This window comes from Nyctibius grandis, chromosome 3 (genome assembly GCF_013368605.1).
Source record: "Nyctibius grandis isolate bNycGra1 chromosome 3, bNycGra1.pri, whole genome shotgun sequence".
Lineage (NCBI taxonomy): Eukaryota > Metazoa > Chordata > Aves > Nyctibiiformes > Nyctibiidae > Nyctibius > Nyctibius grandis.
In genome coordinates, this window is record NC_090660.1 from 90,063,117 (window position 1) to 90,081,659 (window position 18,543).

Genomic DNA, 18,543 nt, shown 5'->3' on the forward strand with positions numbered 1-18,543 from the left:
ATTTGACACGGTCCCACACAACATTCTTGTCTCTAAATTAAAGAGACATGGACTTGACGGATGGACCACTTGGTGGATAAGGAATTGGCTGGATGGTCACACTCAAAGAGTTGTAGTAAATGGCTCGATGTCCAAGTGGACACCAGTGATGAGTGGAGTTCCTCAGGGGTCGGTATTAGGACTGGTCTTGTTTAACATCTGTGTCAGCAACATGGACAGTGGGATTGTGTGCGCCCTCAGCAAGTTTGCTGACGAGACCAAGCTGTGTGGTGCGGTCAACACTCAAGAGGGAACGGATGCCATCCAGAGGGACCTTGACAGGCTTGAGAGCTGTGTCTGTGCAAACCACATGAAGTTCAACAAGGCCAAGAGCAAGGTCCTGCATGTGGGTCAGGGCAATCCCAAGCACAAATACAGGCTGGGTGGAGAATGGATTGAGAACAGCCCTGAGGAGAAGGACTTGGGGGTGATGGTTGATGAGAAGCTCAACATGACCCACCAATGTGCACTTGCAGCCCAGAAAGCCAACTGTATCCTGGGCTGCATCAAAAAAAGCAGAGTGGCCAGAAGGTCAAGAGAGGTGATTCTGCCCCTCTACTTCGCTCTCATGAGACCCCACCTGGAGTACTACATCCAGCTCTGGGGCCCCCAACATGAGAAGAACATGGAGCTGTTGGAGCGAGTCCAGAGGGGGGCCATGAAGATGATGAGAGGGCTGGAGAACCTCTCCTATGAAGAAAGGCTGAGAGAGTTGGGCTTGTTCAGCCTGGAGAAGAGAAGGCTCCAGGGAGACCTTCTAGCAGCCTTCCAGTACCTGAAGGGGGCCTACAGGAAAGCTGGAGAGGGACTTTTTGCAAGTGCATGTAGTGTTAGGACACTAATGGCTTTAAACTGAAAGAGGGTAGACATTAGGAAGAAATTCTTTCCTATGAGGCTAGTGAGACACTGGCACAGTTTGCCCAGAGAAGCTGTGGATGCCCCCTCCCTGGCAGTGTTTAATGCCAGGTTGGATGGGGCTTTGAGAAACTTGGTCTAGTGGAAAGGTGTCCCTGCCCATGGCAGAGGGGTTGGAACTAGATGATCTTTAAGGTCATTTCTCAACCCAAACCATTCTATGATTCTATGTTTCTATGATTCTATGATTCGATAAATTAGCTAAGTGGACTCATATTTTTATTATACATTTATTTTTATTTAAACCTACCCCTATTCATTAAAAGATACATTCTAGATGCAGACCTGGTAGACCTGTAACTATTGACAGATCTGCATTTTATACGTCCATAACTATTATCCAATCCTAAGTACAGAGACAAACACTACCTGCATTTTCTTTCCTGTTTTCAGTAAAAGCAACAGAATCTGAAAATTTTTTACCTGAAATGATTGTGGTACTCCAAGTATGAAAATAAATGTATCAGTTTGCTAAAGTAGCGGATTCTCAGCACGTAATCAAAAAGGCCTTGTCATATTGGACTTTTCTTAGTAATGTTTAGTAAAAGTGCTACTTTGTAAGGAAAAGCAATATCATATTTTGAAATCACTGTCTGTTAACAGTGGTACAGTACAGACACTGACACAGCAGTATGTTCTTAAAACTGAAATGTAATAATTTGCTCCCTGCTGAAATGATAGTTTTAGTTATTCCTTAATATTTAAAAATATTAGGAAAACATTATGGTTTTTTTTTTAACAATAGCACAACATTTTATGCTTTCAGGCATAGCAGAATGACATGCAGTAAACTACATTGACAAGGCATATAGAAAAAAGGAGAATAATATTCTAGTTGTGCATTTATTGTTGCAATGGGTAAGCTGAATTTTGTCCCTACACTGATGACTTTTGGAATGCTTATCTATGTTTATTGTAAATACTAGGGAAAAAAAAATACCTCTAAAACTGAAGAGCTCTGTACTTTCACATGCTAACTAGTCTGCTTCAGGTAGCTGCTGTTTTTCAGTGGTCCTTTGTGTGGTCCTTTTGTGAAAACCAAGTTAAATCTTGGTTTTCAATTACTGAACAAATGTAGATCCTGTTTATTTTAACAGGAATGTTCAGAGCTGGTTTGTAGAGGAACTGAAGATGTGACTCAAAGACGATGGAAATTGGTGGGAAGATGCTGATTGGTTACAATGAGTTTTGTATTAAATCCACTGCCCAATGCGCACTGAGAATCTCTGGTGTAGGAGTGATAAATGTATATAAAAAGTAGTCATGGGAATGATATACTTATTTTTTAACTAATTTTACACCTTTGTTAATTTTGGGAGGATTTTTCTTTTGTTAGATCTGTTAAGGGAAGATTTCCAAAAGTAGAGGTTAGAATAAGGTACCTGACACACGCCTATTATATTATACTGGATATAAAATGTTTCACTGTCTTTTATGTAACAAAAAATATTTTGTAGCATAGGAGATGTTTGAAGAGAGCAGTCAATCAATCTGAAAATATATACTTAATCATTGAAATATTTTTTTAACAAATATGAAACTTAATTATACTGTGGAGAGTTTTTTTCTTCCTTGAAAGTCTCCTTCTTTTTGTTTTGTGGGGATGGAAAGGGAAAAAACTCCCAAAGAACTGATTGTCTGTAGGGGAAGGAGAAAAATCAAAAAGGAAAATCTACATTTTCCAAGTCCAAATATTTAAATTAGACTTTTCTGCCTTCGAAGTGGGATGTTATTTTCTATTTTAAACTCAAATATAATTTTCTTCAAAATGCTTTTCACTTTCCTGTTAGAAATTTTGCTGCAGTATTTTAGATATAATGATCAATATGCAAGTAATTACTTACCTGCTACGAGACTGAAAACAACATGTTTATAGTCTTTATGCTTATATAGTATACACATTGTGGTTACGTAATAGATACATTAATTTACAACCCTTTACTGTTCTGGTTTTGCAAAGATCATTATAGGGCTTAATGGGTTAAATAATGTCTCGAGTGTCACAGCTTTTTTCCTAGATCTGTCTGTCTCAGAATTTTAGATGTGCAAATCAAAAAACCTTTTTCATTATATCCTGGCTTTGTTCTCCTCCACTTTTGTTTTTTATTTGGTTGTCTCTGTTGCTCTATATTTTTCCATTATTTTCCTGAGTTCTGAATCCCTTCCCCTCTCACACAACTATAAAGTTTTGCTGCTCCTCTACTAGCTCTCCCTAAGAGCATTTCAGAATGGATATGGAAATTGAGAGCTTAATTTCTCACTGCACTGGTCAAAAATAAAATCTTTATACATACTTCTTTCTCCAGTGGATTCTTTCCTGCAGTGGATTCAGGCTCTGCCTTGAAGCACCATATGCTCCACACTGCTCTGTAGAAAGATAGCAATACACAGTGCTGGAGGAGAGACGCTTTCCTCTAGCATCCTCTGAACGTCCCTCTCGCACTCTCTGCTGCATGCTCTGTTTCTATTTTCTCCTTTAAAGTGAACAAGGGCCTGAGAGAGAAGTAGGTTGCTTTTCACTCAGAGTACAAGTTTCTGGAAGAAAAGGAATGAAATAAATTCCATGGACCTTTTTTTTTTTTTTGAGCTATTGTGGTCTGTTTTCCAGCTAATTTAGCTGATGAATTATAGGATTTATTCTATTTGTTGCTGTTACTCAATGATGACTTTATATTCTAAGACAGTGAGCTTTTCATATTAAAAGCATAGATTCTGAAATATATGCAGATAGCTTTTCCTCCTTCACATGCCATGCTACTACAACTTTATCTCTGTACCAGAACAGAAATAACATGTGTGGTGATAAAGTCACAAGCATTTTGCTCAGGGATGAATTTCAAAACTCCACAGAATATTTAGTATAAGTTGAAGCTGTTCTGGAAGTTCCTGGCACCTGCAACAGTGATAAGCAAAATACGGCATCTCTCCTTTCCATATTGTGCTATTTTCACACATTAAGGCAAAATTTCAAAAGACAGTTGAGCTCATCTAAAAGCTTGTTGTTACTTATAGAAGCAAACCTGGATCCCATATTCCTCTGACTTTGGCTCTGTGATCCTTTCCTTCACTTACATTGGCTGTGGTACTCATTAGACATATCCCTTTGTGGATGTGCTTCGCTTTGTTAACTGAATTGACTTGGGTTTGTTTTTAATGGATTAGTTCTTAATCGGGGTAGTTCAATGAACCAATCCACAGACAAGTGTGCAAATCACTAGAATCAGTGTTAAGTCAGTGTCAGAACTGTGGGAAAATTGGAAGGAGCAGGCTCCCCCTCCTTTGGTGTTCAGAAAGATCTACTAAAATGTACTGCACATCTTTACCCAGTTTTAAGAAGATAAGGAAAATAAACTATGTTGTCATAATGTTCTAGCTGCTAGAGGCTAAAAATATGTACGGCTTACTTCATAATTTTTAAAATCTTGTTACTTTAAGGACCTAGAATGTTTTCAAATGCTCTAAAACTAACTGTTTTGATATGTTTTGTTCTGATCAGTTTTTTTTTAATCCAAGAAGCATGCAAATCCTCATCCTAGAGATTTGTAAAGACAATTTGTATGATAGTGAGATATCTGGTTCTTCTTACTTACCATTTGAAGTTCTTCTTGCTCTTTTTTATGTATTAAAATAAATTTACTGTTATAGGAAAGATAATTATTTATAAAATCTTTTTTGTTTCTGATGCTAAAAAAATGGAGAGTTGTATAATAAAAGTTTCACACTGATAATGGATGGTGCCAGTTTTTAGAAACATGCTTTATAAAGAATCTAATGATCATGCCAGAATCTGATGAGTAATTTATTGTTTAGTTCAAAGCAGCTGTTCAATTAAAAATTTTCAGCCTTGACCTATGGTCATTATTTTAAAATAATAGATTGCATGAGCAGTTTTGCATTTTGACAGGGAAAAATTATCATTTGACAAAAATAAATTAGTTCATAAATCATATGTCATTTTGTTAATGAATTGTTGAATAAAGTATAAGATATTTTTATTAACATTTCAGTGAGAGTAAAACTTGAACCCAGTCAGCCACTTCTGCTCAATCTTGTTTGCTTTGTTTTATATGCTATTAAGATAAATTCTATTTACTTAGTTTAAACTGATTGAACAGACATATAAGAAGTGTAGGAGTTACTCCTATTCATATTTGAATTTGGATTCTTTTAAAGAAGCCTTTAACATTCCTTACTTTCTTCATAATTCAATGGGTAAGTAACTGCTTCCTTGGAAGGAAAATTGGAAGACCAAACATCCATTGAATTTAACAAGGATGCTGCAGATCAAGCTCGTAATACTCTCAGCTGCAATTCAACACCTTTAATACCCTCAACATGTCCACGTGCATGCACCCAAGAACTTAAATGCTACACTTAATTCTCTATTACTCAGTAGGGAAGTGTTTTCCCTTTCCAATACACTTTTGAGTTTTCAAAAATGGTTGTTCTGAACTGATGTATAAGAAAGAACACTAAAGGTTATCGTGGGTTGACCCTGGCTGGCTGTCAGATGCTCACCCAACCACTCCATCACTCCCCCTCAAAAACAGGACAGCAAGAAAAAATCAGATGAAAAAACTCCTGGGTCGAGATAGACAGGGAAATCACTTACCAGTTACTGTCACAGGCAAAACTGACTCAACTTGGGGAAAATTAATTTAATTAATTGCCAATTAAAAACAGAGTTGGATGGTGAGAAACAAAGACAAAACTAAAACACCTTCCCCCCATCCCCACCCTTTTCTTCCCAGGCTCAACTTCACTCCATTATTATTTCTTCTACCTTCCCCCTCCCTGTGCAGCACAGGGGAGATGGGATATGTGGGGTTGTGGTTGGTCCATAGCAGTTCCTCTCTGCTGCTCCTTTCTCCTCACACTTTTTTCTGCTCCAGCCTGGGTCCTCCATGAGCTGCTCCAATGTGAATCCTCTCCATGGGCTGCAATTACTGCAGGGAAAATCCATCTGCTCTTGTGTGTGGTCCTCCATGGGCTAAGGTGTTGATATGCTCTCCAACACAGTCCTCCCTGGGCTGCAGGAGAATCTCTGCTACATTGCCTGGAGCACCTCCTCCTCTTTCTCTGACCTTGGTGTTCACAGGTCTGTTTTTCACACTTTTCTTCCTCACTCCACTCTTGTGCAGCATTTTGCCCTTTCTTAAATATGTTTTCACAGAGGTGCCACCTGCTTTCCTGATGGGCTCAGCTGTGTCCTACAGGGGGTCTGTTGTGGAGCTGGCTGGAGCCAGCTGTGTCCAGCATGGGGCAGCCCCCGGCCTCACCTCACAGATCCTCCCCCAATTCCAAAACCTTGACACGTACACCCAATGCACACATGAAACATACACATTACAGAGACTCAGCTTAACTCACTGCCTAGAAATTGATTGACTTATTGAATTGTGAGATTTTCATATCCCTCCTAAAACTCTAGCAATTCTTTCAGTAATATACTGCTAAACTCTGAATTTTCTTACTAGCTACATGTCCAATCCCTTTCTGAATCCTTCTAAATTCTTGGATTAATAAAAGAACTAGTTCAACAAGGTAAATGAATGTCACCTTATCAGTTTTAATTTGCCACTTTTAAATTTCATAGAATTCTTTCTATTATGATGAAAGAATTAATATATTTTCTTTAAATTAAAATAGTTATTTTTTTAATAAAGTATAGCAGAACACTAGCAAAAAGAGCATGATGCTTGATTATTTGAGTACTATAGTAAAAATATATACTGGGTCAATGGAAAAAGTTTGAAGAAAGAAGGATTAAAAAGGAATCAATTACAATTTTAATTATTCTGGACTATTTTACTTTCTAATGTAATGCTGGAAAAATAGTTAAAACATATCTGCAAAAAGACATAAATGCAAAGTGCAAGTCATTATTTCTCCCTCCAAAATTCATTAATAAGTGTAAGTAGTGACTTGAATGCCATCATAAGCGATTGTGTGATCCAATTCATCAGAATTCTTTTGGAGCTTATTTGATCCTCTCTTGGATTAACTACTATTGCTCCTTGACTTTTTAGCCTTTGGTGTTCTCCTAACTTGCTGTTTGGACATGGTCTGTTCTACTCAAAGGTCAGAAAGGCATGGATGCATAGGTGGGTGCATAGGATATGGATGTTAGAAAAGTCCATGGCATTGAAGAGTTAAAGGGAAAGTAGTTTTGCTCTGACAGTTCATAGTCAGAACTATATAATCATGGAAATATTATTGATATGATCCATCAGATTAGATATAGGACTCTCAGATCTCCAGAAATTTAAATTTGTATATACAATGTAAATAGTAATTTTTTAGTCTCAGAAATGATCTGGTGTGCTCATTTTAAAATACTCTCTCTTTTTTAGTGTCAAACTTAATTTTTATCATTCTTCTATCTAAACAAGAAATAAAAATTAAAAAAATAACTCTGAAAACCCATATCAAACTTATATTGGAAACTAAGGAAAATAGGGTGTCTTTGTGTGAATGTAGAAATACTCCTGTAAGATCTGTACAAGAAATAAATAATAATATGTACTAACAAAGGTTTATAGCTGTTTTACGTGGGAATTGGTTTATTTTTACTGGAGTGATGGTAAAGAACAAAATTAATTTATTTATTCTAGGAGTCCTGGAGTGAAATTTACATTTCACCATCAGATAGTTTTGTAGGTTGACATATTAGACGTGTTTGTCAACTTTGGCAACATCTGCTTTTCCTTAGTATTGTCCTCTGAGCTTTGTTTTGTTCCCTCTCCCCTCAGCTAGAGGCTCTGGGGAGACCTTATTGCGGCTTTCAACACTTAAAGGGGGCTTATAAGAAAGATGAGGAAAAACTTTTTAGTAGGGCCTGTTGCAATAAGACAAGGGGTAATGGTTTTAAACTAAAAGAGGGTAGATTCAGACTAGATCTAAGGAAGAAATTTTTTACAACGAGGGTGGTGAAACAGTGGAATGCGTTACCCAGAGATGTAGTAGATGCCCCGTCCCTGCAAACATTCAAGGTCAGTTTGGACGAGGCTCTGAGCAACCTGGTCTAGTGAAAAATATCCCTGCTCATTGCAGGAAGGTTGGACTAGATGACCTTTAAAGGTCCCTTCCAACCGAAACCATTCTATGTTTCTATGATGTTATTTAAATTAAGGACTGTGAGAAATAACTGTCTCTCTACAGAGATTAGAGCTTTTACAACAAGTATGAACCTTGATCTCTTTGTTTCTTCACTGGGAGAACAGCACTTCAGTGTGTGTTGTGAGAACAAGCATGATAGAATTGCAAGGTCCTCTCTCCTGTGGTATTTGTGATCACTTAGGTATGCTACTTAGATCAGATGAAAGAGGCTATTATCACATAGAATAATCTGAATCTGACATAGTATGTCTCGTAGACAATTAAGGATTGAATCTGACTGCCTAGAGAGGCTGGGCCATCTCCATCCTTATAGATTTTTCAAGACGGCTGTATAAAGCCCTGAACAAGCTGATACGACTTCAGACCTGAACCTGCTTTGAGCAAGAGTCTGGAACAGAGACCTCCTGAGGTCCCTTTCAACCTGAATTATCTTGTTATCTTGTGTCATGGAATGAATATTTTGGGATATCCAGGCAATCTTTTTACAGTAACTTTCCTGTGTATTTTTCATACTTTCAATAGGACAAGTATTCTATTCATTTATTTGGGAAGATTAATGTAATTTTGGTAAGATACATGGGAAAGCCAATACAAGACTCAAAAAAAAAATCTCCTTCTTACTCTTGTGGCATTCATCCTGGTTTACAGTGGACACCAAAGAAGTAAAAGATGCCAAAACTATAGAGCTGAATCTTAAGCATTAGGCTGTGGAATTTGATATACAAGTCCAATAGCATGAGATATACTTCAGAATGAATGACCTATATGACTTTGCGTGTGGAATGTGAAATATTCAGTTTCAGGGAAGGAGGAGAAGCATTGGGTTAATATGTTCTGGACTACTTTAAAGGTGCGTTGTCTTATTCAAAAGCAAAGATACATGTAAATAACAGTTGTAGGTAAATTTGTTTTTTAAAGTAATTTAATTTCTTAACTCCTTCATAAACATAAAAACACCAGTGATGTTTAAATAATGTATTTAATGTCATAGATGTTATCAAAGATCTTGGTAGTGAAATGCATACTTTAATTTTTAAAAGCATATTACCTTATTATTTCCTAGTTTTTCTGTTGACTACGTTTTATGACTGACTGCTACTGCTACTTACAAGTTTTTAGTGCTTTTGGAACTTTCTACTGGTAGACACTTATTTTGCTGTTCAGAGATCACAGATGCTTACATGTCTGATTAATTGTTATGGAAAAGACACAAGAAAAAAAAACCACAAAGCAGACTGAAAGGGAAACAGATACTCAATTTTGCATCGTCATGAAAGACACCAACCAGAAATATGCCAATAGGGAAATACGTAATTTTAACATGTCAGTCAGAATCTGGATGCCAAATTGGATGCACTGAACATTTAAAATTTGTACTTTATTAAGCAATCCTATCTTCTCCTTAATATCTCAGTATTCAAAGTAAGAAATACCATGACATGTACAAGTAAGGGGATAGGGTCCTCAGGAAAAAATATTTGATGAGTATTAGGAGATAAAAATAAAACTGTGCCTAGAAAAAATACTGAAGAAATCTTTTATTTCAGTCAACCAGATGCTGGTCACAACAAATGCAGTAGCAAATTGGGTGAGAAGAGCACGCTTTTATCTTAGAAAATACAAATAAGCAATCCCTTCTGCTGAGGGCATCTACTTTTTTTTTTAACCTACAGAGGTAGCAGGAAAAAGTTAAACAAGAATTTAGTAGGCAAAAGACTCAATTTCACTAAATTTGAAATTGAATCATTGTAACATCAGGCTAGTCAGATGTTAAATCTAATCATCTGCTACTTAGAAAATGAATAGAAGTATATACGAATACACAAACATACAGACAGGACTCCATCAGCTAATAGAGAATTCATCAGCATGTACTCCAAGAAGAGCAAGCCCCAGCAGTACCTTACTAAGTAGTATTTACTTGATAAGTGTTAAATGGTAGTGTTTGCATAAATAATGTAATATGTTACTGGACATAACAGCAAATAACAGTTGGTAGGAGCATTGTATTTAGTTTAATTGGAGAAATTTACTGGTTATGCAGCTTCATTTGTTTATGTACTATACATATTAAGAAAAGTATTCTCTGAAGATTATCAAGTTGCATATGTATCATCAAGACTGAAATTTCATAGTGGTAGAAAAAGAAAAGTTACATTAATATTATAAAAGCAAAAGCTATAATTAGAAATATTTTATGTCTGCTTTGAATATATCAGATATTTCAATTTCCTGAAAACATCTAAATATGGAGTAACATTTCTACTGTCTTCAGAAAGTTTGGCTTTATCTGTGGGGAAGATTCTCGGTGAAGACATAAAAAAGTTCATTTTACCTGCTTTTATTTTACACTTGGCATTTTGCTTATTATGCCCATTCTTTTTCAGAATCCATCTTCTACACTTGACTTTAAGAGTAAACAGTTCTTTGGAGATCAAACTAAAAGTGAGAATGGATGGACTTTGACACTCTTTCTAATTTTACAGTCAAAGTTATAATAAGTTGACATGTTGACTTGTTTCACCTTTCTGCATTATTTTATATAAATTAGGGACCAACATTTCTTGCACCTTTCAGATTATCTTAGAACTCTTCCCATTGTGAAATTCTTATGACTTAATCAAAAGTTTCTTGAGATCAAGTGAAAAACTACTATTCACTTAAAAGATCTTTTGGTGGATCTCCTTGGATACTACCCAACCCAAACTAAAATATTCTAGATGAAAAGTACTTTCTTTGGAAACCAGTAACAGGCTGTAGAAAAGCTAGAATTTTGCAAACCTGAAAAAAAAAAAAAAAGCCCTTTAAAATACACTTTTTTAAAAGTTACATATTTAAAAGGATAATCAATGCTTTGTCAAACAGTAATTATCTGAGATGTACAGGCAATGAGGAAATGTTGTAGTTTTATTTATTGCACTATAATCTCAAGTAAACAATTTATCTGTCATTTTGTATGACTAATCAAGACTCCTTTCCATCATTTTAACTTTGTAATTATGAAAAGATTGCTCTAATTTGATCATGGAGTTGGGAGTTTTTCTTTCCTTAAGGGGCTGTGAATTTAAAGTCCAGCATGCAGCTAAAAGTTCACTTGATATATGATTAAAGGTTTATCCCAAGGATCACAGTAAAAACGGAAAACAAATGATTGATAAAACTTCAGAAAGTTCCAGTCAGAAACCTAGAAACCTTGGAAACCATAAATCTAAGATGATTTGTCATTTTTAAATGATGACATAGTTGATTAAAAAAAGAGAGTGAGACAGATTATAATTACTCTTGGATTAACAGCCTTTTAAAATCCACTTTAAAAAGCGAAAACAGAGATTCAAGTGTTTACTGTTGTATGAACATTTTTTTTGTGAATCTACAGGATGTGCTGAAATATTGTAACTCACAGGAAGAAGAGACACAGTGACACACACTGTAAATGGTGTGTTTGAAAGAAAATAATGATGTAATTTTCAGTCACTATAAAACCAAAACCTATTACTACAGATTTTCATATAGATTCAAACATAATCAATATGTCTTAGAATGTATTTACTATATTTTAATTAATGGAAACAGAATATTAAAAATTCCTGCAGACATGACAATGTTTTGTTGCAGACCCCCTTTGACCCTTTCCATTACTAAAAAAAATCACAGAATCATCTTGGTTGGAAAGGACCTTTAACCATTAACCTAACACTACCTAGTCAACCACTAAACAACATCCCTAAACAATATCCCTAAGCACTACATCTACTCATCTTTTAAATACCTTCAGGGATGGTGACTCCACCACTTCCCTGGGCAGCCTGTTCCAGTGTTTGATAACCCTTTCTGTGAAGAAATTTTTCCTAATATCCAATTTAAACCTCCCCTTGTGCAACTTGAGGCTGTTTCCTTGCGTTCTATCGCTTGTTACCTGGGAGAAGAGCCTAACGCCCTCCTTGCTACAAGCTCCTTTCAGGTACTTGTATACAGCAATGAGGTCTCCCCTCAGCCTCCTTTTCTCCAGACTAAACAACCCCAGTTCCCTCAGCCGCTCCTCATAAGACACGGGCTCTAGACCCTTCACCAGCTTCGTTGCCCTTCTTTGGACTCTCTCCAGCACCTCAATGTCTTTCTTGTAGTGAGGGGCCCAAAACTGAACACAGGATTCGAGATGCGGCCTCACCAGTGCCGAGTACATGGGGACGACCACTTCCTTTGTCCTTCTGGCCACACTATTTCTGATACAAGCCAGGATGCTGTTGGCCTTCTTAGCCACCTGGGCATACTGCTGGCCCATATTCAACCAGCCATTGATCAGCACCCCCACATCCTTTTCCACCAGGCAGCTTTCCAGCCACTCTTCCCCAAGCCTGTCGCATTGCATGGGGTTGTTGTGCCCCAAATGCAGGACCTGACACTTAGCCTTGTTGAGCCTCATACAGTTGACCTCAGCTCATTGATCCAGGATGTCAAGATCCCTCTGCAGAGCCTTCCTACCCTGAAGCAGATCAACACTCCCGCCCAACTTGGTGTCATCTTCAAACTTACTGTGGGTGCACTTGATCCCCTCGTTCAGATCATTGTTAAAGATCCCTGGGGAACACCACCTGTGACTGGCTGCCAACTGGGTTTAACTCAGGAGCCAGTATCAGTTGCTTACGGGATCTCTTTATGTGTGTCAGGGAACACTAAAAGAGCCAATTCCAAAACAAAAAATGAAAAGAGGATAAGGACTGGGTGAATGAAAATCCCATCAAAAAAAAAAAAAAGCCCACCAGTCCTAGTCCTAGTATAAATTTCTTCTGCCAAAGTGGTAGACTATAAAGGGGTGATTGAAGTGTATAACATAACACGTAAGTACATTTAGAATCCCTAAGGGATCCTGCCTGAGCTCCAGCTCTTCAGAAGAGCATGGGTCTCATGTTGGTCCAATATTGTATCTACCAGCTCTGTGCTGATGTCACAAATACCTGACAGTGTCTAATATGGCAGTAGAGAGACACCTGAACCACCCCATTAGGTATTTTAAATTTGAAAAACGTTGATGTGAATGGAATGAAATATGCAAATGGAATGTGAGACAGAAAATTGCTGTAGATTAAAAAAACCTCAGCTACTACAGGAAATTTGAATTTTAAACGTGTTTAATAAGCAGATAATACCAGCTTAAGGACATGACTGCTTGTTTTGCATAAGTGTCCCACTTTAAGTTTTGCTTTTACTAGGGTACTCCCTTTAAGTTAGCCATTTAGTTGTTACTGGTCTGAATAAGTGACAATCAGACCTATGCATAAATTATTATATTGCAGGCATTTTGCTTCTTACCTGACATCTCTCTCCTGCAGTTATTATCTACTTGCTACGTTTCTTTTTAAATGGCAAAGAAAACTATTCTAGCTAACATTTATGACTTTTTGTAGAGTTTTACATACAGATGAGACTTAAGCTTTGAGGTCAACATACAGAGGTACACAATGAATAATATTCAAGTATTAGGTGACTTCAATTTTCTGAGCAAATTACTTTACATTCCCTTTTGAAAATGTATTGTATTTTACCACGTGGTATTTGCATGTTCTATTTTTACTTATCAGAAATTTTAATTAATTTTGCATCCACTAAACCACAAATAAAGACCTCTGCATTTTTTCGTATTCATTTAAGTGTAGCAATCAAATTAAAGAAAAAAGCTGAAACTTTCTGAGTAAATGCAGCATAACGATGGTGATAAAAGGCACACCTCTGAAAGCTAAATGGTATCAAAGAGCTCTAATTAGGATCTGTTTTGCATCAGGAGCTGTAATGTTTGACACACTAGTAACATATGTGTTCATTTTAAAAATCCCCTACCCGTCTAAGCTGTGCATAGGTACCACTCATGACATTAAACAATTTGGGATAAATATGTATTTCTTTTCTGCTGGATATGTGTTTATACCCTCAATTCCCTCAAATCATTGAGTAGCTAAATAGATACCAGCTAGACCTGGTGTATGCTGCAAATTAAAGTTTTATTAAAATTATTGGCTTGTTTTTATGTTAGGTCAGCTTGCTTTCAAGTGCTGCCACTTACTAATGAATTAATGTATTTATTGGTTTATGAATAAGCTAATGGGAACATTGCACTGATATTGACATGCTAAATAATTATGCATATGCCCATTTGGGAAAGGTAAGTGTTTTATTAATTTGTTTTATTGTTAGAACAAAAACGTATTCTCATAATCAAATAAAAAAGTGCATTTCTTACATCCTAAATATTCTGTAACTAATTCTCCATCTTTGCACATTAATATAAATTCTTTAGTCTAGCCTCGTTTTAATGACATTATTCATGAAGATACAATGACAAAACAAAGAATGGGTTTCTGGATACACACACATGGATGACTTACTGCATCTATATAGATCTGTATACACACCTCTTTAAGTGTCATTGCTACTTTTGTTCATGTTTGTCAGTTTTCTGGTCATTAGTCTGTGCGTAATAGTATCTTATCATTTGGCTTTTATACCTGTCATGACTGTAACCAATAGCATACATTGGCTATTGCAATGTCTTTCACAATGGTTTCAATAAGGGCATAGGGTAATGAATGAATATTCCCTGGGAAAAAAAGCGACACATTATTGGGTGTGTTGTTTGTTTGTTTTTTTTTGCCAAAGATTGCTTAAGAAAAAAACAACAATATTAACACCCATTAATTCAGAGTATCTCTTAAGAACACCAAGTAGACAGTCATCAGAGAGCAATATGAAATTTTTTATGATCCCCACAGCAAATAAGTCTCATGGTAAATTACTGGTACACTATATAGAACTCATCTAAAGTTATCTTAATATTAAAAATAAATAAAACATTAAAATAAATGCTAATATTGCAATTACAATAATTTTTCAAGGAAATCATTTCATCACTCTCTGTCCTTCCTTCTGGTGAGACTAGAAATATTGATAATGGCAGGACATAACTTATCAGTTCATTTCAGAATAAGACTGAGACTGAATTTCAGTACAAGCAGCAGAAAATATGTTAAAGCAACATTAAACACTATTGGTTTTTGCAGTACCATATCAAGCAAAATTAAAATATATACCTTTTCTTCCAGTAAAAAATACCAGAGTTTACATCTTTTTTTAAGTGTCCATAAGGCCAACCAATGAATTGGGTATTGTGAAATCCTATAAAGGTGTATTACAAAATCAGGTGTCTCTGTGAATCTTATTTAATACATAGCTGTTTTACAGTGGGTGTTTAAGAAAGTAGTGAAGAGTTTTGGAGGTTGTTTGTGCGTGTGTACACTAAATTTGTATTTCACATATAACAGTAAATCAAAACACGATCATGAATGTATGTATGAAAAAAAAAAAAAAGAAATGGTGAATTTATTCTAAGAATGGAAAAGGAAAAGGTAAATCTTGAGCAACCTGGACTAACTCTCGTGTTAAGCCTACTTGGAGCAGGAGGTTGGACTATCTGACCTCCACAAGTCCCTTCTGATCTATATTTTTTCTATAATTCTAAATTCAAAGTAATAAGTAAAAATAGGGCTCAGCTACAAACACATGAAAACAATGTAGTGTTAATCATTAATAAAACAAGTCATCCTCATCTGCTACACAATTTGCCACACATGGCTAGCTGGGCTGCAAAGGTATGTCTAGATTTCACTGGTGAGTATACACAGTTAAATTATTCAGCTTCTTCTTTACATATTTTTGACAGATAAATACTATGAGTTCTGTTGGTCTGGTATGAACCCTGATGAGATTATTCTCCTAGAAAAGAGAAAGTAAGTGTTACCATATGTACATCAAATGAAAAGAATGTGTAGAGTTGAGTATCAGTAGAGCATATCAGCAGTGCTATGAGTACATAAAAATTGTACATTAATTTGTGTCTCAAACATAGTGGTTTTAATAAAACAAAACCAAAGCAACCAACCAACCAAAGAAAAACCCCTAGCAACCCTGTAATTCCTTGCAAGAGAACTTTATGGATGTTTGATTTCACAATGATGCTCTTTGGATTTCCTGTTTGAGTTGAAAGCAGAAATAACTTCTCCGAGGCTAAAGTACGTAGTTAAAATGACCTTAAATTCCTTCATTAAAATTAATCATGGTCCCCTTTCTTTCATCAAATTGCTGCAGAAAATGCATCCACTACAAATTTTAACAGAAGTCTGTGTAAAATATATAATGCAATAGATGTTTGAACAAAACCCTAAGTGGTATAAATTGGTTGACGATTTAAGGTTTTTTTTTTTAATCTACTGATAATCTGGACCATTTTTGCAGTCCGGTTGCTATATCTTACTATCATATCTACTAAGTACAGATTTCTCAAACCGATGTGCCTTACCTGATTCAGTGTCCATGAAAGCTGCTAAAATTTTATATTGGTTCCCTAAACCACTGTATAAAAATCATTTTCTCAGGTAATATAAATTACGTACTGTTAAGTCACTTGCCCTTTCCATGATAAAATATTGTTTGGAACAACAACCTGTCACACAGTTTTATTTTTCAGACAATTAACCATGAGTTGTGCTTTTTTGTTTCTTAGGTTAACAGGATTTCATCTTCCTCCACCTGTGACAAGTACAAAATCTGTATTTTCACTGCGCTTGACAAGTGACTTTGCAGTTAGTGCTCATGGGTTTAAAGTTTACTATGAAGGTAAGACATTCTTACAACAGATTCTGTATTTTTTTCTCTGATCTCTCTATGTAATAAAACTAAATGTCCCACAAAAATGTATACAAATACACAGAATCACAGAATCAATCAGGTTGGAAGAGACCTCTGGGATCATCGAGTCCAACCATTGCCCTAACACCACCATGTCAATTAGACCATGGCACTAAGTGCCATGTCCAGTCTTTTCTTAAACACATCCAGAGATGGTGACTCCACCACCTCCCTGGGCAGCCCATTCCAATGTCTAATAACCCTTTCTGGAAAGAAATTCTTCCTAATGTCCAACCTGAACCTCCCCTGGTGAAGCTTGAGGCTATGTCCTCTTGTCCTATCGCTAGTTGCCTGGGAGAAGAGGCCGACTCCCACTTCACTACAACCTCCCTTCAGGTAGTTGTAGGCTGCAATAAGGTCACCTCTGAGCCTCCTCTTCTCCAGGCTAAACAAAACCAGCTCCCTCAGCCGTTCCTCATAGGTCAGACCCTCCAGACCCTTCACCAGCTTGGTCGCCCTCCTCTGGACTCACTCCGACACCTCAACATCTTTCTTGAAGTGCGGGCCCCAGAACTGGACACAGTATTCAAGGTGCGGCCTCACCAGTGCCGAGTAGAGAGGGACAATCACTTCCCTAGCCTGGCTGGCTACACTATTCTTAATAGAGGCCAGGCTGCCATTGGCCTTCTTGGCCACCTGGGCACACTGCTGGTTCATGTTTAACCAGCTGTCGATCAGCACCCCTAAGTCTCTTTCCGCCGGGCCACTCTCTAACCACTCTTTCCCCAGCCTGTAGCGCTGCATGGGGTTGTTGTGGCCGAAGTGTAAGACACGGCACTTGTTCTTGTTGAACCTCATGCCGTTGGTCTCGGCCCATCTATCTAACCTGTCCAGATCCCTCTGTAGGGCCTTCCTACCCTCCAGCAGATCAACTCCCACACCCAGCTTGGTGTCACCTGCAAATTTACTGAGGGTGCACTCAATCCCTACATCTAGATCATCTATAAATATATTGAACAGCACCCGCCCCAGAACTGAGCCCTGGGGAACACCGCTAGTAACTGGCCGCCAGTTGGACTTTGCCCCATTCACCACCACTCTCTGGGCTCGGCCATCCAGCCAGTTTTTAACCCATCGAAGAGTCCACCCATCCAAGCCCCTGGTAGCCAGTTTGTCTAGGAGGATGCTGTGGGAGACAGTTACTTTACATTCATTTCATCATCATTCCTTGACGTGAGGGAATAGATGTATTTAAATGATAATCACATCAGGGCAATCTCCATTTCTGTTCTTGCAGTCTTTGTGAATGTGCATAACATTGCAATCAACATTTTCAGATCTGGTTTTACCTAGTATCCAAATTTCAAAAATTTTGATTGCCCAGTAGTTCCTTTCTAGCTTCCTGATGAAACATCTGCATACTTAGTACCCCTAAATATCAGACCACATACCTAAGTGCTTCATTATGGATTTGTAATTTGAAACCTAAGATAGAAACAATTAGCAACCTATCATTGCAATAAAGCAAAATGATAGACAGAGATATCATGAGAGGGCAGGATGAGTAGTAGAGACATATATCCGAAGGGATTAGATCCAGGTGTGAATTGAAAAAGAAGAAACATACATTTCATAATTAGTGATCATTTAAAATACTTTCCTTTGAGATGTATGGAGATAGAGAACATAGAAAGATGGTTATATGGGATGCATTACTGTTCACTACCTTTAAAAAAACCTCAAAACCACCAAACCAAAAAAACTCCGAATAAATAAAGCCCACCAATATCTTTC

At 37.0% G+C, this 18,543-nt stretch overlaps 1 protein-coding gene across 3 annotated transcripts in view; it reads left to right on the forward strand.

The window, feature by feature from the left end:
- Positions 1 to 18,543, forward strand: part of CSMD3 (CUB and Sushi multiple domains 3) — a 790,297-nt gene that overhangs the window by 113,334 nt on the left and 658,420 nt on the right. For all 3 annotated transcript variants that reach the window (XM_068397267.1, XM_068397268.1, XM_068397269.1), the window contains exon 3: positions 16,625 to 16,737. In XM_068397267.1, coding sequence (XP_068253368.1) covers positions 16,625 to 16,737 — 113 coding nt within the window. The remainder of the gene's footprint in view (positions 1 to 16,624; positions 16,738 to 18,543) is intronic.